General features: G+C 45.5%; 1 protein-coding gene across 22 annotated transcripts in view; it reads left to right on the top strand.

The window, feature by feature from the left end:
• Positions 1-21,563, top strand: part of rap1gapa (RAP1 GTPase activating protein a) — a 448,318-nt gene extending 426,755 nt beyond the window's left edge. For 21 of the 22 annotated variants that reach the window (XM_059952366.1, XM_059952382.1, XM_059952368.1 and 18 more), the window contains 4 exons: positions 2,485-2,611; positions 3,675-3,783; positions 6,620-6,723; positions 21,126-21,563. In XM_059952366.1, the coding sequence (XP_059808349.1) occupies positions 2,485-2,611; positions 3,675-3,783; positions 6,620-6,723; positions 21,126-21,236 (451 nt within the window). In that variant the 3' untranslated portion in view covers positions 21,237-21,563. Of the gene's footprint in view, positions 1-2,484; positions 2,612-3,674; positions 3,784-6,619; positions 6,724-12,255; positions 12,294-21,125 lie in introns of all 22 variants that reach the window. The other variant, XM_059952371.1, reaches the window with a different exon arrangement.
• The last annotated feature ends 334 nt before the right edge of the window (positions 21,564-21,897 follow it).

Below are 21,897 nucleotides of genomic sequence, written 5' to 3'. Positions count from 1 at the left end.
CTTGCTCTCCGTGTGGTACTGGGCACCGGCTTGCTCTCCATATGGTACTGGGCACCGGCTTGCTCTCCATATGGTACTGGGCACCGGCTTGCTCTCCGTGTGGTACTGGGCACCGGCTTGCTCTCCGTGTCGTACTGGGCACCGGCTTGCTCTCCGTGTGGTACTGGGCACCGGCTTGCTCTCCGTGTCATACTGGGCACCAGCTTGCTCTCCATATTGTACTGGGCACCAGCTTGCTCTCCGTGTCATACTGGGCACCAGCTTGCTCTCCGTGTGGTACTGGGCACCTGCTTGCTCTCCGTGTGGTACTGGGCACCGGCTTGCTCTCCGTGTGGTACTGGGCACCGGCTTGCTCTCCGTGTCATACTGGGCACCAGCTTGCTCTCCATATTGTACTGGGCACCAGCTTGCTCTCCGTGTCATACTGGGCACCAGCTTGCTCTCCGTGTCGTACTGGGCACCAGCTTGCTCTCCATGTTGTACTGCCCAGACTTGCCTATCATGTGAACAGCCAGTATGGAAAATCCATGGTTCACCCTGACTATCTGAGGGCTCAAATCAGACCCAAGGAGAGTTTAATTCCCACAGACAGAATGATATATGGTGGCATGCACTGTGCCTGTGTCACATCGAGTGAAACATCAAGTCCACTAAGACTTGCAGCATGTTCAGTTCAGTATTTCAAGGTTGACAATATTGATGTAGAAAATGTACTTTGAGTATTGTGTTCAGTTCTGATGAAGGGTCTCAGCCCAAAATGTTGACAACTTATTCCTCTCTATAGATGCAGCCTGACCTGCTGAGTTCCTCCAGCATTTTGTTTGTGTTCCTCTAGTTTGACTACACCCGGTATTGTGTTCAGTTCTAGTCACCTCATTATATGAAGAATGTGGAAGCTTTAGAGAGGGTGCAGAGGAGATTCACCAGGATGCTGCCTGAATTAGAGAGGCTGCAGAGGAGATTCACCAGGATGCTGCCTGGATTAGAGAGGGTGCAGAGGAGATTCACCAGGATGCTGCCTGGATTAGAGAGGGTGCAGAGGAGATTCACCGGGATGCTGTCTGGATTAGAGAGGGTGCAGAGGAGATTTACCAGGATGCTGCCTGGATTAGAGAGGGTGCAGAGGAGATTCACCAGGATGCTGCCTGGATTAGAGAGAGTGCAGAGGAGATTCACCAGGATGCTGCCTGGATTAGAGAGGGTGCAGAGGAGATTCACCAGGATGCTGCCTGGATTAGAGAGGGTGCAGAGGAGATTCACCAGGATGCTGCCTGGATTAGAGAGGGTGCAGAGGAGATTCACCGGGATGCTGCCTGGATTAGAGAGGGTGCAGAGGAGATTCACCGGGATGCTGCCTGGATTAGAGAGGGTGCAGAGGAGAGTCACCAGGATGCTGCCTGGATTAGAGAGGGTGCAGAGGAGATTCTCCGGGATGCTGCCTGGATTAGAGAGGCTGCAGAGGAGATTCACCGGGATGCTGCCTGGATTAGAGAGGGTGCAGAGGAGATTCACCGGGATGCTGCCTGGATTAGAGAGGGTGCAGAGGAGAGTCACCAGGATGCTGCCTGGATTAGAGAGGGTGCAGAGGAGATTCACCCGGATGCTGCCTGGATTAGAGAGGGTGCAGAGTAGATTCACCGGGATGCTGCCTGGATTAGAGAGGGTGCAGAGGAGATTCACCGGGATGCTGCCTGGATTAGAGAGGGTGCAGAGGAGATTCACCAGGATGCTGCCTGGATTAGAGAGGGTGCAGAGGAGTTTCACCAGGATGCTGCCTGGATTAGAGAGAGTGCAGAGGAGATTCACCAGGATGCTGCCTGGATTAGAGAGGGTGCAGAGGAGATTCACCAGGACGCTGCCTGGATTAGAGAGGGTGCAGAGGAGATTCACCAGGATGCTGCCTGGATTAGAGAGGGTGCAGAGGAGATTCACCGGGATGCTGCCTGGATTAGAGAGTACATCTTATGAGGAAAAGTTGAGTGAGCTCGGGCTTTTCCCTCTGGAGAGAAGGAGGATGAGAGGTAATTTGATAGAAGTGTACAAGATGATAAGAGGCATAGATCGTTTAGACGACCAAAGACTTTTTCCCAGGACAGAAATGACTAAAATACGAGGGGACATAATTCAAGGTGATCAGAAAAAAGTATAGGGGGATGTCAGAGTTAAGTTCTTTACACAGAGAGTAGTGGATGAGTGGAACACGTGACCCAAGTGCTAGAGGCAGATACAGTAGCAGCTTGTAAGAAAGGCACATGGATGATAGAAAAATGGCGGGCTATGTGGGAGGGAAGAGTTACAAGGTCAGCACCACGTAATGGGCCAAAGGGCCTGTGATGTTCTATTTTCTAGGTTCTGCACTGCACTTTGATCTTATCGCCGGAACCTGAGCAGACCAAAAGCACTCAGATATGAAGCTGAGGGCAAACAACTTTAGAAAGTGTAGGGAGCCAACTAACAGAAGTGTACATTTCTCTTTACTTACAGAGTAGTACTAAACCAGAAGGGCCCGAGTGAAGGTGTTCAGGATCTCTCTCGCTCATCCTCGAATGCCAGTAGCTTTGCAAGTGTCGTAGAGGAAAACGAAGCCCTTGAGGACTATGATACCGGGATGGTAACTAACATAGCAACTTACACAGGGATTTTTGTTCCACAAAAAGGTCATGTGATCCTGTAGTAGTTTCTGCCCTGGGGGTGTTAGACAGCATCTTTTTCCTCGTAGCCATTCCCTGTCACAGATTTTCCCTTCCCATATCCGTTCCCTCTCCCAGACTTTTCCTTCCCGTATCTGTTCCCTGCCCCAGACTTTCCCTTCCCGTTTCCGTTCCCTGCCCCAGACTTTCCCTTCCCGTTTCCGTTCCCTGCCCCAGACTTTCCCTTCCCGTTTCAGTTCCCTCTCCCAGACTTTCCCTTCCCGTTTCTGTTCCCTCTCCCAGACTTTCCCTTCCCGTATCCGTTCCCTGCCCCAGACTTTCCCTTCCCGTATCCATTCCCTGCCCCAGACTTTCCCTTCCCGTATCCGTTCCCTGCCCCAGACTTTCCCTTCCCTTATCCGTTCCCTGCCCCAGACTTTCCCTTCCTGTATCTGTTTCAACTCCCAGGTTTTCCCTTCCAGTATCCATTCCTTGCCCCAGACTTTCCCTTCGTGTATCCATTCCCTCTCCCAGACTTACCCTTTTCCATACAGAAATCTGATGACAGTGGGGAAGAAGCTGTTCCTAAAACGTTGAGTGTGTGTCTCCAGGCTCCTGTACCTCCTCCCGTGCTGATAGCAATGAGAAGAGGGCATGTCCTGGGTGATGTGCATCCTTTAATGATGGGTGCCAACTTTTTGAGGTATCATCTTTTGAAGGTGTCCTCGATGGAGCTGGCTGAGGTTACAACCTTCTCCGTTTTTTTTCTGATGAATTCCCCAGCTGCCGTGGAAATAAAACTTGTGTTAGTCCAGCCTCTGGATTAACCATAACCAGAAGGCCAAAAGATATATGGGTAGAGGTGGGCCATTTGGCCCATTGAGTCTGCTTCACCATTTCATCATAGAAACTCCAGTGACAATACCACAATGCCTTTAACGCCACCATTCTAAAATTAATTAGCATTTTGGTCAGTTCTGTTCTCTCCAGCAAAGATTCGACTCCAACCAGAGGTCAACCTGCCCTTTCCTTTTGTTCTTACAGGACAGTCTGTCCTCCAACACGTCCCAGAAACGGAATTCCTTCACCTACAGCACATGGCTGGAAGACAGCACCAGTAACATCAGTGCACACAGCGCCGGGAGCTCGACAAGTGAGTTCAGACATCTTCCTGTCCCCTATGCATCTCTACAATTACGTCCATTTGTCATCTATCAGCTTTCCTTGGTACCTGTTAGCAAACAACGGGAAAACTTCTCTTCATCTTTGTAGTACACACAAAATTCTGTAGAAACTCAGCAGGTTAGGCAGCCCCTATGCAGGGGAATGAACTGTCAATGATTCCTCTCCGCAGATGCTACCTGACCTGGGGAGCTTCTCCAGCATTTTAGGCCATAACACCTAGGAGAAGAATTAGGCCATTTGGCCCATCGGGTCTGTTCCCCCATTCTATCATGGCTATCCCTCTCAATCCCATCCTCCTACTTTCTCACCATAAATTTTGACACCCTTACTAATCAAGAATATATCACCTTTTGCTTTAAATATACCCAATGACTAGGCCTCTACAGCCATCTGTGGCAAGGAATTCCACCTGTTTCCACCCTTGGCTAAGGAAATTTATCCTCACCTCTGTTCTAAATGGATGTCCCTCTATTCTGAGGCTGTGCCACCTGGGCCTCGACTCCCCCACTATAAGCAACATCCTCTCCACATCCACTCTGTCAGAACTTTCGGTCTTCGATACACGTCAATGAGATTCGCTCTCGTTAATCTGAACTCCAGCAAGTGCAGGTTGAAAGCCATCAAACACCCTCGTGTGTTAACCCTTTCATTCCCAGAATCATTCGCATGAAATTCCTCTGGACCCTCTCCAATACCAGCACATCTTTTCTTAGAAAAGGTGCACAAAACTGCTCACAATACTCCAAGTGCAGTCTGACCAAATGCTTATTAAGCTTCATCATTACATCCTTGCTTTTGTATTCTAGTCCTCTCGAAATGAATGCTAACAGTGTGTTTGCCTTCCTCACCTCTGACTCGAACTGAAAATTAACCATAAGGATATCCTGGACAAGGACTCCCAAGACCTGTGCATCTCTGATTATTGAATAATTTTTCCTTGTTACACTTCAACTCATCCCGTTGACTTCAATTTTGCCCTATCATCTGGCTGTCCTTCCTCACAGTCCCATTACACATTGCTTCTGCATGTGTACCAGAAGTCCCATCCTCAGCCCTATCACTCCGGTTCACAAACCCCTGCTAACTTAATTTAAACCCTCCCCAAAAGCTCTAGCAAACCTGCCCACAAGGATATTGGTCCCCCTTGGGTTCAAGTGTAACCCATCCTTTTTGTACAGGTCATGCCTTCCCAGTGGTCCAGAAATCTGAAACTCTATTCCCTGCACCAGTTCCTCAGCCACACATTCATCTAACAAATCATCCTATTCTTACCATCTCTGGCACGTGGCACAGGCAGCAATCCAGAGATTACTACCCTGGAGGTCCTGCTTTTCAGCCTAACTCACTATATTCTCTCCTTATATTTGTGCATGTGGCTCTGGATTTCCAGCATCTGCAGAATCTTTTGTGTTTGTAATATACAGACTGATAGTTTTAGAACGTCTACAGTATTTGGATATGTCAAAGAACTGAAGTATTCTGGCAGATCTGCTGCAGAATAACACACAATGCCGCCTCATTGGTGAATATCGGCTGGGAAACTAAACCAGATTGAAAATTGCTGTAGACACCAAAGTCTGCAGATGCTTGAATATTGAGTTAAAAGAAAACATTGCTGGAGAATCTCAGTGAGTCAGGCTGGATCTGTGGAAGGAAATAGACAGTCAAGACAACATGCTTAAAGCATATTTTCCACTATAGATGCTGCCTGACCTGCTGAGTTCCTCCAGCATTTTATGTGTGTTACTCTGGATTTCCAGCTCCTCTTGTGTTTATGTTCTGTTGATCTCCATCCTCTGTAGAACAGAGTACAGAGCCTACGATATCCCGACCTTTTACCCCATTCGGTGTGGAAGAGTAGTGGATAACGCAATCACTTTACAGCGCCAACCTTTTAACCTGCTCCAAGATCCAAGGGTCCCTCCCACGTCGCAGTGTCGTGTGGGTCGGTTTGTTATTCAGTCTCCGTGAATAGTGAATCTGGTGTGGAGTTACCTAGAGCAGCACAGACCCTTCAGCCCACATTTTAATCTACTCTAACATCAATCTAACCCTTTTCTCTCACTTAATCCTCAAATTTTCTATAATCCATGTGCCTAACTAAGCATCTTTTAAATGTTTCTAAGATTTCTGCCTCTACCTCCACTATGTTCCATGCACCCACCACTCTCTGTGTAAAAAAACCCCTCTGATATCCCTCCGAAACTTCCCTCCAATCACCTTAAAATTATACACCCTCCTATTAGTCATTTATGCCCTGGGAAAAGGGTGCTGGCTGTCCACTTATCATCAAGTAAATCTCTGTCATTGTCCTAATTATCCCTTTCTCAGTCCAGCGACAGGGCCACCAATTGTCTCTCCTTCCTGGTATCTGCTATTTACTGGGAGATAAAGAATCCTCAAATCTTACTGAGCTTCTTGGCCTTGGGCACTGGGATCACTTTGGTAGTTTTAGGGTCTTCCCTCTTGACCCACAAGTTTTAGAACATTGAACAGCACAGTTGAGGCCCTTCGGCCCACAATGCAGTGCTAACCTTTCAACCTAGGGCTAAGATTAATCTAACATTTCTCTCCTACAAAACCCTACATTTTTCAACCATTCATGAGCCTATTTAAGAGTTTCTTAAATGCCCACATCATCTGCCTCTAAGAGCACCCCAGCAGGGTTTTCCACACCTTCCACTCTCAGTGTGAAAACCCTACATCTGACATCCACCCTATGCTTTCCTCCAGTCACCCTACATTTATTCCTTTGGACTTGGTCTCACGTGAACTACCCTCTGCCAATTCCCCTGTTTCTGTAGGTGGTCCTCGTCCTCTCCTCCTAGACCCCAGCAAGAGCGGTGATTTACCTCGGCCTGAGATCAAAATTAAACTTGAAAAATCTGAACCACAGAAATCCTCTCAGGTAAGCAAGACATATTCCTTGTGTGTTCATGGTTTAAATTCTTCAGTGTTCACCTCCTGCTTCGTGCATGCTTGTTGTGTGGAGGTTTGCTGCCTACCATGGCCTGTTCAACACACACAAACTGCTGCAGGATCTCTGGCAGTCAGGCAGCATCAACGGAAAGGAATAGACACCCTCAGGTTGGAGGAGAAACACCTCCTATTCCGTTTGGGTAGCCTCCAACCTGATGACTTGAACATTGATTTCTCCAATTTCTGGTGTTTTCTTTAACCTCTCCCTTCCCTCCTGTTCACTTCCCCACTCCAGCCGCTAAAATCATCTCCACATATCCCCCCCCCCCGTTCCTCTCCTCTTTCCCTTTCTCCCATGGTCCACTCTCCTCCTCCTTCAGCCCTTTTCCACCTTCCAACTTCAAACCTCCCCCCTTCCTCCCCAGATGGCATCACCCATCACCTTCTAGCTTGTCCTCCTTCTTTTCCAGTCCTGATGATGGGTTTTGGCCTGAAACGTCAGCTCTTTATTCATGTCCACAGACATTGCCTGACCTGCTGAGTTCCTCCAGCATTTCATGTGTGTGTTGCTCTAGATTTCCAGCATCAGCAGAATCTCTTGTGTTTATGGTCTGTTCAAAATTGTTTAAACTTTCATTTTACTGTACAAATGCATCTATAATTTCCAGTGATTATGCTCACTGTTGGTTTGTTTGTTCAATGGAAATAGTATCTGTTACCCTCCCTGCCTAGCAGGCAGTTTGATCGGAAATGGTCCTGGCACTAAATTCACCAGGCACCATTCAGACTTCCTCCCTGCAAATAACAGCTGAAAATCTCTCAAAATTACACCTGAAAACTTGCATACTTCTCCTGTCCAAAATTGTTAATCATTTCCTCAGCTAAACCTCAGAAAATAGAGGGAAACTGAAGAGAATTTCCAGTACAATATGAATGTAAGGGCATCTTTGCAATACTTAGGGGACTGAGATATTTGGGTGGTCTTCAGAATATAGAAGCGGAATTACTTTATTATAGTCACACATACAATGAAAAGCTTGGCTTGCATACTGTTCATACAGATCAAAGTTCAAGGTACAAATTTTATCAAAATACATATATGTCACTATATACAACCCTGAGATTCATTTTCTTGTGGGCACACTCGATAAATGATTACCGTAACAGAATCAGTGAAAGACCACACAGACTTGTGCACTCAACCAGTGTGCAGAAGACAACAGAGTGTACAAATACAAAAGGGAAGAATTAATAGTAATAAATAAATCAGCAATAATTCTTAAGAAAATGAAATGAAGAGTCCTTGAAAGTGTGTCCATTGGTTTTGGGAACATTTTAATGATGGGACAGGTGAAGCTGAATGAAGTTATCTCCTTTGGTTCAAGAGCCTGATGGTTGAGAGGTAATAACTAGTTGTTCAACTGGAATTCAATTGTAAACGAGATGGGAGAGCAGAAACCTAATTAGATGAGGACTAACCAATCAGGAGGGACAGACAACAGAGGTATAAATGCAACCAGACAAGACGTGCCCGGGCATCACCGTTGATGAAGATAGCAGAGTTTGTCATTGTAATCGATACCTGTACCCAGCTGGAAACCGGAGAGGAGTTTTTTGTGCTGAACGGTGTCCACGACTCTCTGGAATTTGTTGTCACGACAGAGCAGCTGCCATATCAAGCCGTGAAGGATCTGGATATGATGCTTTCTGTTGTGCATCAATAAAAATTGGTGAAGATCAACAGGACATGCCGAATTCCTTTAGCCTCCTGAGGAAGTGGAGGCATCGGAGTGCTCTCTTGGCCTTAGAATCTATGTGGTTAGACCAGGACAGGCTGTTGGTGAATTTCATTCATAGGAGCTTGAAACTGTGGACCCTCTCAACCTCAGCACCATGGCTGAAGACAACAAAGCTGACAGAATGGTCTCCACCTTTGATTCTAAGAGCCTCAGGAAGAAGCATTTCCATTCATATTGAGCACTTCCCACGAGACACACCACCCACTGTAAGTGATGAACTCTAGGAGACCATCTCACTGTGATCACAGGAAGTTCGCCTGATTTAGATGGGATACAAAAGTAAGCCAGCTGACAATATTAAAGAGATGACCAAAAGTATCTTCAGATGCATTAAGTGTAAAAGAGAGGCGAGCGTGTATGTCAAACCACTGGAAAATGATGCTGGAGAGGTAATAATAGGAGACAATGAAATGGCCGACGAACTGAGTAAGTATTTTGCATCAGTCTTCACTGTGGAAGACACTAGCAGGGGTCAGGGGTCATGAAGTATGTGAAGTTACCATAACTAGAGAAAAAGTTCTTGAGAAACTGGAAGGTCGAAAGGTAGGTGAGTCACCTGGACCAGATGTACACCCCAGGGTTCTGAAGGAGGTGGCTGAACAGTGCTTGGAGGCATTAGTAACAATCTTGCAAGAATCACTAGATTCTGGAATGGTTCCGGAAGACTGGAAAATTATAAATGTCACTCCATCCTTCAAGAAGGGAGAGAGGCAGAAGAAAAGAAACTCTAGGCCAGTTATTCTGACCTCAGTGGTTGGGAAGACTTTGGGGTCGATTATTAGGGATGGGGTCTCAGGGTACTTGGAGGCTCGTGATAAACTAGGCCATAGTCAGCATGGTTTCCTCAAGAGAAAATCTTGCCTGACAAATCTGTTGCAACTCTTTGAAGAAATAACAGGACAAAGGAGACAAAGGAGACAAAGGAGAATCAGTTAACGTTGTATACTTGGATTTTCGGAAGGCCTTTACCAAGGTGCAACACATGAGACTGCTTAACAAGCTACAAGCCCATGGTATTACAAGAAAGATATTAGCATGGATAAAGCAGTGGTTGATTGGCAGGAGGCAAAGAGTGGGAATAAAGAGAGACTTTGCTGGTTGGCTGCTGGTGACTGGTGGTGTTCCGCAGGGGACTGTGTTGGGACCGATTCTTTTTACATTATGTGTCAGTGATTTGGATGATGGAATAAGTGGTTTTGTTTCTAAAGTTTGCAAACAAAATGAAGACAGGTGAAGGGGCAGGTAGTTTTGAGCAAGTAGGGAGGCTACATAAGGACTTAGAAGTTAGGAGAATGGGCAAAGAAATGGCAGATGGAATACAGTGTTGGGAAGTGTGCTCATGCACTTTGGTAGAAGAAATGAAAGGGTTAACTATTTTCTAAACAAAGAATATACAAAAAAGCTGAGATGCAAAGGGACTTGGGATTTGCTAGTTGAGTCTGTGGAAAGGAAGCAAATGCGATGTTAGCATTCATTTCAAGAGGACTAGAGTGTAAGAGCAAGGATGTAATGTTGAGGTTTTATAAAGCACTGGTGAGGCCTCATTTGAAGTATTGAGAGCAGCTTTGGGCCCCTTATCTTAGAAAGGATGTGCTGAAACTGGAGAGGGTTCAAAGGAGATTCCAATAAATGATTTCAGGATTGAATGGCTTCTCATATGAAAAGTGTTTGATGGCTCTGGGCCTGTGTTCACTTGAATTCAGAAGAATGATGGGTGACCTCATTGAAACCTATCGAATGGCGAAAAGCCTTGGCAGAGTGAATGTGGAGAGGATGTTTCCTATGGTGGGGGAGTCTAAGACCCGAGGTCACAGCCTCAGAATGGAGGAACATCTTATTGGAATGGAGATGAGGAGGAATTTCTTTAGCCAGAGAGTGGTGAATCTGTGGAATTCTTTGCCACAGGCAGCAGTGGAGGCCAAATCTTTATGTATATTTAGGTTGATAGATTCTTGATTGGTCAGGGTCTGAAGGCACACAGGGAAAAGGCAGGAGATTTGGGCTGAGAGGAAAATTGGATCAGCCGTGATGAAATGATGGAGCAGACTTGATGGGCCAAATGGCCCAATTCTGCTCCTATATCTTAGGGTCTTGTGGTCTTATTTAAAACAGGCTAATGCACACAAATTGCTGGAGGAATCTAGCAGGTCTTCAGATGCCACGTTAGGGTAGTGGTTAGTATTGCTATTATAGCCTGGGGTGTTGGAGCTCAGTACTGTGAACATATAGGCTTCCTCCAGCTGCTCTGATTTCCTCCCATAGTCCAGAGACGCACTGGTTAGTAAGTTAATTGGTCATGCTAAATCGCCAGGTGATTAGGCTGGGGTTAAATCAGTGGATTGCTGGGACTGGGTGGTGCACCTCCCTGGGCCGGATAGGCCAGCTCCACACTGTATCTCTCAAATAAGAACTAAAACTAATTTTTTGTAAAGTGTCAGGTAGCATCTGTGAGAATCAAGTGTTTGGGCCATGACCTTTCATCAGGACAGTCCTTTGTCAGCACTGCCTTGTTCTTTTGATTGACGGTAAATAAACAAAATCAGTGCAGACACCCAGTGGAGATAATGGACTGCTTTGATACAAAGCTTTCGAAGTTTGCATCCTCCAAATTTTCATTTTCATTGTAACATTCAAGATGATTCTCAATACCTTCAAATTCTTTCAAAGTTGCTAACTTGTCAAAGTAGTGAAATTCTTTCATTTTCGTGCCTGGCCATTTCTGGCATCTCCAAACCTGAATTCTTGAAACCCTGGTGAGCAAAACAATTCTGAATTGTCATAGTGCTTGTTCCTTGCCAACTATCAGTGACAAAAATCACAAACACACACTAAATGACTATTTTCAAACTGTTCACTCTAGCGCAGTATAGTGTCTAATGGACACACAAGTGTACATATGACTGATGCTAGTTAGGAACTGTTTGGCAGCAGTCTCCTGTCCCAATTAAGCAGCTCAGTGTCCCAAATAAATGAAGTGAATCCCGGCTATTTTTTAGATTAGCTTTTGTTCTTTAAGATTTGTCCCAAAACACAACTGCCCTGATTAACTGATGGCCCAAATAACCAGAATCCATAGTGTATACAAGTATTTAACATCTAGTTCTCTGGAATTATTAGCAGGGGCACAACTTCCCTTCAATAGTCGATGCACTGAGTTCAAATGTCAGAAAGTTATGTGGCAGATTTTGAGAACTTTAGTTAGGCTGTACCTGGAGTATTGCATAGAGTTCTGCTCACCCCATTATAGGAAGGACGTCAAGACTTTGGTAGGACGCAGAAGAGGTTTACCAGGATGCTGCCTGGATTAGAGGGCATGTTCTATAATGAGAGAGTGGACAAACTTTTATTTTCTCTGGGCAGAGGCTGAGGGGAGATCTGATAGAGATTTAACAAAGGCTCCTGACGAAGGGTCTCAGCCCGAACCGTCGACTGTACTTCTCCAGGCCTGCTGTGTTCCACCAGCATTTTGTGTGTGTTGCTTGGATCTCCTCGTTTTAGCTTTCGTCTTTCAGCCAGCAACCCATCTCTCAAGCAAAGCCGCCGCCATTCATCTGTACTCTCGTGTCCATCGGTTTTACGTTTACCTGCATGGGAGGTGATGTTGGCGGATGTTTGTCATTGTACATTGATGTTGCATGATCACTGGTAAAGATCTTGGGAAATGGAATGGAAAACTGTTTTTAGACTAAAATTAGTCGTATTTCAATGTAACTTTCTTGCAGCAAGATCTGGAGAAATATTGAAGCAATTTAATCCAGAGGTGAGTTTGAAACAGGTATAAATTACTTTTCAAATTCTGAAGTTTTGTAAACTGACGTTTGTTTCTTGTTTGTGCACTTGTTCGTCAGTCCAAAGTGCTTTGTGATGTCTGTGTTGACAATGGGGCTGTCTGTCGTGACCATGCCAGATATTGGCAAGTGCAATAGCTCTCTAGGTCAGGGGCCCCAACCTTTTTTTATGCCACAGACCTCTACCATGAACCGAGGGGTCCAAGGGCCCCTGCTCTAGGAGAATCAGAATTAGGTTTAATATTGCTGGCGTATGTGTGAAATATGTTGTTTTGTGAGAATGCATAATAATAAAAATACTATAAATTAAAATAAGAAACATATATATTAAATAAGTAGTACATAGTGAGAGCAAATAAAATAGAGCTATTGTTCATGGGTTCATTGTTCATTCAGAAATCTGAAAGCAGGGGGGAAGAAGGTGGTCCTGAAATACTTGGTGTGTGTCTTCAGGCTCCTGCATCTCCTCTGTAAGCCCTGAATGGAACTCAATGGAGTTCAGAAGAATGAGGGGGTTTTATTGAAACCTATTGAATTTTGGAAGGTCTAGATAGAATGGATGTGGAGAGGATGTTTCCTATAGTGGGGGAGTCTAGGACCACAGATAGAGTGGATGTGGAGAGGATGTTTCCTATAGTGGGGGAGTCTAGGACCAGAGGACACAGATAGAGTGGATGTGGAGAGGATGTTTCCTATAGTGGGGGAGTCAAGGACCAGAGGGCACAGATAGAGTGGATGTGGAGAGGATGTTTCCTATAGTGAGGGAGTCTAGGACCAGAGGACACAGATAGAGTGGATGTGGAGAGGATGTTTCCTATAGTGGGGGAGTCTAGGACCAGAGGACACAGATAGAGTGGATGTGGAGAGGATGTTTCCTATAGTGGGGGAGTCTAGGACCAGAGGACACAGATAGAGTGGATGTGGAGAGGATGTTTCCTATAGTGGGGGAGTCAAGGACCAGAGGGCACAGCCTCAGAATAGAGGGACATCTGTTTAGACGCGAAGGAATTTCTTTTGATCGAGGCACGACTGCACAGGTGTGTGGACGTCAGTGAGTTAGACCGGCGGGAAGAATTTAAAAAGAAGACAGCTTTATAGAGCAGGCGCTGGAGTAGAGGATGACAGAGTAGGAGGGTTTTGGCTGAACAGGACTTCAGCAATAATGGGTCGAGGCGAGGTAAGTTACTGTGAAGAATAGGAATAGGGAGTACATCTGTGAGGTCGGTTTTCTGTACTGGGTGTCGGATGTGGGATGTCCAGGAGACTCCCAGCCTCCCGGACGGTCACATCTGTGCCAGGTGCATTGAGCTGCAGCTCCTTAGGGAACGGGAGATGCAGATCAAAGACCTTCGTCTGGTCAGGGAGAACGAGGAGGTGATAGAGAGGAGTTATAGGCAGGTAGTCATACCGGGACCTTGGGAGACAGATAAGTGGGTAACAGTCAGGAGAGGGAAGGGCAAGAGTCAGACACTAGAGAATACCCCTGTGGCTATCTCTCTTAACAATCAGTACTCCTGTTAGGTGGGGAACAACCTACCTAGGGGAAGCAACAGTGGCCGCGCCTTGGCACAGAGTCTGGCCCTGTGGCTCAGAAGGGTAGGGAAAGGAAGAGGAAGGCAGCAGTGATAGGGGACTCTATAGTTAGGGGGTCAGACAGGTGATTCTGTGGATGCAGGAAAGAAGTAGTTTGCCTCCCAGATGCCAGGGTCCAGGATGTCCACCATATCCTGAAGTGGGAAGGTGCACAGCCAGAGGTCGTGGTACATATTGGTACCTGTGACATAGGTCAGAAAAGGGAGGAGGTCCCAAAAACAGACTGCAGGGAGTTAGGGATGAAGCTGAGACGCAGGACCTCAAAGGTAGTAATCTCGGAATTACTGCCTGAGCCACGCGACAGTGAGAATAGGAACTGGATGAGGTGAAGGATGAATGTGTGGCAGAGGGATTGGAGCAGGGGGCAGGGATTCAGACTTCTGAATCATTGGAACCTCCTTTGGGGCAGGTGTGACCTGTACAAAAAGGACGTAGAACATAGAATAGTACAGCACATTACAGGCCCTTTGGCCCACAATACTGTGCTGACCCTTAAACCCTGCCTCCCATATAACCCCCCCACCTTAAATTCCTCCATATACCTGTCAAGTAGTCTCTTAAACTTCACTCGTGTATCTGCCTCCACCACTGACTCAGGCAGTGCATTCCATGCACTTGAATCCCAGGGGGACCAATATCCTGGTGTGGTGGTTTGTTAAGGCTACAGAGGAGAGTTTAAACTAGAATTGTTGGGGGGTGGGAACTGAACTGAAGTGACAGAGGAAAGGCTGTTGGCTCACAAATAGAGAAGGGACGCGCTCAAACAGAAGGCTTGAGATTTGTCTGTTTTAATGCTAAGAGTATTATGAATAAAGCGGATGAGCTTAGAGTGTTGAACAGCACTTGGAGCTATGATGTTGTGGCCATTTCAGAGAACTGGATGGCTCAGGGGCAGGATTGGCTACTTAGAGTGCCAGGCTTTAGATGTTTCAGAAAGGACAGGGAGGGAGGCAATGAAGTGGGGGTGTGGCATTGCTGATCAGAGATCGTCTTACTCCTTTTCTGCAGCCGTGATATTGAGTCTCTATGGCTAGAAGTTAGAAACAGGAAGGGGTCAATAACTCTACTGGGTGTTTTTTATAGGCCACCCAATAGTTACAGGGACATAGAGGAGCAAATAGGGAGACAGATTCTGGAAAGGTATAATAATAACAGGGTTGCAGTGGTGGGAGATTTTAATTTCCCCAATAATGATTGGCATCTCCCTAGAGCAAGGGGTTTAGAGGGGGTAGAATTTGTTAGGTGTGTTCAGGAAGGTTTCCTGACACAATATGTAGATAAATACAAGAGGAGAGGCTGTACTTGATCTGGTATTGGGAAATGAACCTGTCAAGTATCAGGTCTCTCAGTGGGAAAGTATTTTGGAGATAGTTATCACAATTCTATCTCCTTTACCATAGCATTGGAAAGGGATAGGAACAGACAAGTTAGGAAAGCGTTTAATTGGAGTAAGAGGAAATATGAGGCTATCAGGCAGGAACTTGGAAGCATAAATTGGGTACAGATGTTCTCAGGGAAATGTATGGCAGAAATGTAGCAAATGTTCAGGGGATATTTGCGTGGTGTTCTGCATAGGTACGTTCCAATGAGACAGGGAAAGGATGGTAGTGTGCAGGAACCTTGGTGTACAAAGGCATTTGAAAATCTAGTCAAGAAGAAAAGATAAGCTTACAAAAGGTTCAAAAAACTAGGTAATGATAGAGATCTAGAAAATTATAAGGCTAGTAGGAAGGAGCTTAAGAATGAAATTAGGAGAGCCAGAAGGGGCCATGAGAAGGCCTTAGTGAGCAGGATTAAGGAAAACCCCAAGGCATTCCATAAGTATATGAAGAGCAAGAGGATAAGATGCAAGTTAATTGGTCCAATCAAGTGTGACAGTGGGGAAGTGTGTATGGAACTGGAGGAAATAGCAGAGGTACTTAATGAATACTTTGCTTCAGTATTCACTAAGGAAAAGGATCTTGGTGATTGTAGGGATGACTCACAGCGGACTGAAAAGCTTGACTGTGTAGATATTAAGGAAGAGGATGTGCTGGAGCTTTAGCAAAGCATCAATTTGGATAAGTCACTGGGACCAGACAGGATGTACCCCAGGCTACAGTGGGAAGCGAAGGAGGAGATTGCTGAGCCTCTGGCAATGATCTTTGCATCAACTATGGGGACAGAAGCTGTTCCAGAGGATTGGAGGGTTGCAGATGTTGTTCCCTTATTCAAGAAAGGGAGTAGAGATAGCCCAGGAAATTATGGACAAGTCTTACCTCAGTGGTTGGTCAGTTGATGGAAAACATCCTGAGGGGCAGGATTTATGAACATTTGGAGAGGCATAATATGATTAGGAATAGGTAGCGTGGCTTTGTCAAAGGCAGGCCGTGCCTTCTGAGCCTGATTGAATTTTTTGAGGATGTGACTAAACACATTGATGAAGGTAGAGCAGTAGATGCAATGTATATGGATTTCAGCAAGGCATTTGATAAGGTACCCCATGCAAGGCTTATTGAGAAAGTAAGGAGGCATGGGATCCAAGGGGACATTGCTTTGTGGATCCAGAACTGGTTTGTCCACAGAAGGCAAAGAGTGGTTGTAGATGGGTCATATTTTGCATGGAGGTCAATGACCAGTGGTGTGCTTCAGGGATCTGTTCTGGGAGACCTGCTCTTTATGATTTTTATAAATGACCTGGATGAAGAAGGGGGGGATGGGTTAGTATATTCGCTGATGACACAAAGGTTGGAGGTGTGGATAGTGTGGAGGGCTGTCAAAGGTAACAATGGGACATCGATAGGTTTCAAAACTGGGCTGCGAAGTGGCAGCTAGAGTTCAATCCAGATAAGTGTGAGTTGGTTCATTTTGGTAGGTCAAATATGATGGCAGAATATAGTATTAATGTTAAGACTCTTGGCAGTGTGGAGGATCAGAGGGGTCTTAGGGTCCGAGTCCGTAGGACGCTCAGAGCTGCTATACAGATTGACGGTGTGGTTAAGAAGGCATACAGTGTATTGGCCTTCATAATTCGTGGGATTGAGTTCAAGAGCGAAATAGGACCCTGGTCAGACCCCACGTGGAAGTACTGTGCTCATTTCTGGTCACCTCACTACAGGAAGGATGTGGAAACCATAGAAAGGGTGCAGAGGAGATTTACAAGGATGTTGCCTGGATTGGGGAGCATGCCTTATGCCTTATGAAAACAGGTTGAGTGAACTCGGCCTTTTCTCCTTGGAGCGACGGAGGATGAGAGGTGACCTGATAGAGGTGTATAAGATGATGAGAGGCATTGATCATGTGGATAGTCAGAGGCTTTTTCCCAGGGCTGAAATGGCTAACACAAGGGCACAGTTTTAAGGTGCTTAGAAGTATGTAATAGACAATAGACAATAGGTGCAGAAGTAGACCATTCGGCCCCTCGTGTCTGCACCGCCATTCTGAGATCATGGCTGATCATTCACTATCAATACCCAGTCCCTGCCTTGTCCCCATATCCCTTGATTCCCCTATCCATCAGATATCTATCTAGCTCCTTCTTGAAAGCATCCAGAGAATTGGCCTCCACCGTCTTCCGAGGCAGTGCATTCCACACCTCCACAACTCTCTGGGAGAAGAAGCTCTTCCTCAACTCTGTTTTAAATAACTGACCTCTTATTCTCAATCCATGCCCTCTGGTACTGGACTCTCCCAACATCTGGAACATATTTCCTGCCTCAATCCTATCAAATCCTTTAATTATCTTAAATGTTTCAATCAGATCCCCTCTCAATCTCCAGCGTGTACAAGCCCAATCTCTCCAATCTCTCTGCGTAAGACAGCCCTGCCCTGCCTAGTGAATCTACGCTGCACTTCCTCAATTGCCAGAATGTCCTTCCTTAAACCTGGAGACCAAAACTGTACACAATATTCCAGGTGTGGTCTCACCAGGGCCCTGTACAAATGCAAAAGGACATCCTTGCTCTTGTACTCAATTCCCCTTGTAACAAAGGCCAACATTCCATTTGCCCTCTTCACTGCCTGTTGCACTTGCTCATTCACCTTCAATGACTGGTGAACTAGGACTCCTAGGTCTCTTTGCATTTCTCCCTTACCTAACTCTACACAGTTCAGACAATACTCTGCCCTCTTGTTCCTGCTTCCAAAGTGGATAACTTCACATTTATTCACATTGAATGACATCTGCCAAGTATCTGCCCACTATCCCAGCCTATCCAAGTCTCCCTGTATTCTCCTAACGTCCTCTTCGCATGTCACACTGCCACCCAGTTTAGTATCGTCAGCAAACTTGCTGATAGTTTTCAATGCCCTCATCTAAATCGTTGACATAAATCGTAAAGAGCTGTGGTCCCAATACAGAGCCCTGTGGTACCCCACTAGTCACCTCCAGCCAGTCCGAGAAACACCCATTCACTGCTACCCTTTGCTTTCTATCTGCCAACCAGTTTTCTATCCATGTTGAAACCCTGCCCCCAATGCCAGGAGCTCTGATTTTACTCACCAATCTCCTATGTGGCACCTTATCGAATGCCTTCTGAAAATCTAGGTACACAACATCCACTGGCTTACCCTCGTCTAACATCCTTGTTACACCCTCAAAAAACTCCAACAGATTAGTCAAGCATGATTTGCCCTTAGTAAATCCATGCTGGCTCGGCCTAATCCTATTACTGCCATCAAGATATGCCACTATTTCATCCTTAATAATGGACTCAAGCATCTTCCTCACTACTGACGTTAGGCTAACAGGGCGATAGTTCTCTGTTTTCTCCTTCCCTCCCTTCTTGAAAATGGGATAACATTAGCCACTCTCCAATCTTCAGGAACTGATCCTGAATCTAAGGAACACTGGAAAATGATTACCAATGCATCCACAATTTCCTGAGCCACCTGTACAGAGGAGATGTCGAGGGGTAAGTTTTTTTACGCAGATAGTGGCGTGTGTGTGGAATGGGCTGCTGGCAGATACGATAGGGTTTTTTAAGAGACTCCCAGATAGGTACATGGAGCTTAGAAAAATAGAGGGCTATGTGTAACCTGAGGTAATTTCTGAAGTAAGTACATGTTCAGCACAGCATTGTGGGCCGAAGGGCCTGTATTGTGCTGTAGGTTTTCTATGTTGAGCCAAAGGATGATAAATCTGTGAAATTCATTGCCATAGATGGCTGTGGAGACTAAGTCATTGGGTTTGGTGTTAGTGGAGGTTGATAGGTTCTTGATTAGTCAGGGTGTCAAAGGTTACAGGGAGAAGGTAGGAGAATGGGGTTGAGGGGGATAATAAATCAGCCACGATGGAATAGTGGAGCACACTCAATGGGCCAAATGGCTTAATTCTGCTCCCATGTCTTATAGTCTCACAGAGTTAATTCTAAATTAATCCTGAACAGCCGTTTTTTTTTTAGTTCTATTATCTCAGACAATAATTACAACACTGCAGGGTTCTGTGACTTTCGTTACCCTTCCAGAGCATTGAGTGATAAAAGAAATATTATGAAATATTCAAACTCATGAATGATTCCTTATTCATTAACAGAGAGATAATCAATAATTAAAACCTACAATGAATATTTTGACTTCAATGAATAATTAAAGTACATTACTTGAACACAAGAGATTCTACAGCAACACACACAAAATGCTGGAGGAACTCGGCAGTCAGGCAGCGTCTCGGGAATTGAATAAACAGTCGACATTTCGGACTGCAACCCTTCATAAGGACTGGAAAGGAAGGGGGAGAGAGCCAGAATCAAAAAAGGGGAGGGGAAGGCGGACTAGCTGGAAGGTGATAGGTGAAGCCAGGTGGGTGGAGAAGAAAGAATTTGAATTACAACTGGTTTAGACTTAATTTCTTGTGTTTTTCCAGTGATATTTCAGAACAATTTCTGTGAAAGGAAATTGCATTGTGCTAAAAGCAGTTTTGACAAATTTTACAGCTTACACATTCCACCATGTTTCCATGCCTCGATAGGTGCTCAGGTGAGACTGGCTGGGTGATGTTACGGCTTCCCTGGAAACTATTTTTAAGCCTGCCTGAGGTACAAAGAACATACAGACCTGATGAAGGGTCTCAGCCCGAAACATCAACTTGTCTCCATTCCTCTCCAGAGATGCAGCCTGACCTGCCGAGTTCCTCTAGCATTTTGTGTGTGTTGCTCTGGATTTCCAGCGTCTGCAGAATCTCTTGTTCATAGCACATTACTGGTCCTTCAGCCCACAATGTTGTGGCAACCTTTTAACATACTCTCTGGTCAATGCAACGCTTCCCTTCCTTGTCGTCCTCCATTTTTTCTATCATCTATGTGCTTAGAGCCTTTTAAATGTCCCTAATGTAACTGCCTCTGCCACCACCCAAACTGTGCATTTCATGCACCCAGTGCTCTCCGTGTAAGAAACTTACCTCTGATAAATCTCCTGTATGTTCTTCCAATCAGCTTAAAACGATGCCCCCTCATATCAGCCATTTCCGCCTTGGCTGTCCACTCGACAGAAGGACCGCTGAATCCTCTCTGGTGCAGCAAACACAAGAATGTCAGTATAATCTGGCTATAAGCAAAGAGGCGTTCCAATACGTGGGGCCATAATTTTAAGGTGAATGGAGGGAAGTATAGGGAGATGTCAGAGGAATGTGGTTTTTTTGGAGGGTTTTTTTTTTTACGCAGAGAGTGTGTGAAACACACTACCAGGGGTGGCAGTAGGGGCAGATTCCTGAGAGGCATTTAGATTCTTAGGTACGTGGGTGGGAGGGAAGGTTAGATTGATAGGTGGCTGTGGAGGCCAGGTCTCTAAGATACATTTACGGTGGAGGTTATTAGCATCTTGATCAGTCAGGACATGAAAGGTCACGGGGAACGGGCAAACGGCAGGAGAATGGGGTTGAGAGGGAAGTGGAGGAGCAGACTCGAAGGGCCAAATTCTCTTCCTATGGTCTAGGCTTCGGCCCAACACGGTGGTCTGCAGAGCCTGTTATGCTCTACAGGTTAGTGTTGATGAAGGGTGTCAGACTGTCCACTCTTTCCATGGATGCTACCTGACCCACCGAGTTCCTCCAGCATTTTGTGTCTGTTATTATGCTCCACAGGGGCTTCCAACCTCATGGACCAGAACCATTAAGCAAGGGGTCGGTGGGCCCCATTCTACAATATATTCTAATACTTCACCGTGTGCACTCAATTTGCATAATGCAGCTTAAACTTTGGGAAACATCTTCAAATTTCTTCCTTTCATTTTTGTAGAGTTACCAAAAGAGAAGTAAGTTAGTGGAGCTGAGGAAGAATCGAATGTTTGCCAGTAGTGACGACGTCGCCTCGCTCTCTAAAGGAAGCCATCGGAAATCAGGATTGTAAATCTAGAGAGATTATTCAAAATTTACAAATATATTCTCAGACCGCATTGCACTTTGATTGTTGGAGATTTGGTTCCACTGCCTCCATGTAGAAACTGTCTGTGATTATCAGTGTCTCGTGTATCTGTGTTAATATCGTCACTGGATGAAGTCTAAAAGCACAAATGGTGAAATGAGTGAAGCGCTATCAAAACCTTTAAAACACTGCGTTAGGCTATATTTATGGAAATTGTCCCCGTGTTTGGGTTATTGTCGCTAAAACTGCTGAATTAAATATGTAAATAGGCTTTTGTAAATAATGCAGATAATTAAAATCATAAATGTCACAACCACAATTGTTCACATGGTTTCTCTGTTACGTTTCAGGGCAGTGTAAGGTGATTGGACGAGAGTTGGTTGGCTGTATCAGGGGAGTGTGAGGTGATTGGATGAAAGTATAGGAGGGGTGTCGACACAGAGTGGTGGATGGCTGGAATGCCCTGCCGGGGGTGGTGGTAGAGGAATTAGGGACATTTAAAAAACTCTTAGATAGGCACATGGACAGGTCTGTACTCACTGGAGTTCAGAAACTGTGGAGGCCAAGTCATTGGTTATATTTAAAGTAGAGATTGATAGGTTCTTGATTAGACAGACCGTCAAAGGTTATGGTGAGAAAGCAGGAG

The sequence above is a fragment of the Hypanus sabinus genome, chromosome 27, assembly GCF_030144855.1.
Source record: "Hypanus sabinus isolate sHypSab1 chromosome 27, sHypSab1.hap1, whole genome shotgun sequence".
Lineage (NCBI taxonomy): Eukaryota > Metazoa > Chordata > Chondrichthyes > Myliobatiformes > Dasyatidae > Hypanus > Hypanus sabinus.
This window is presented reverse-complemented; position numbering and strand designations above follow the sequence as displayed.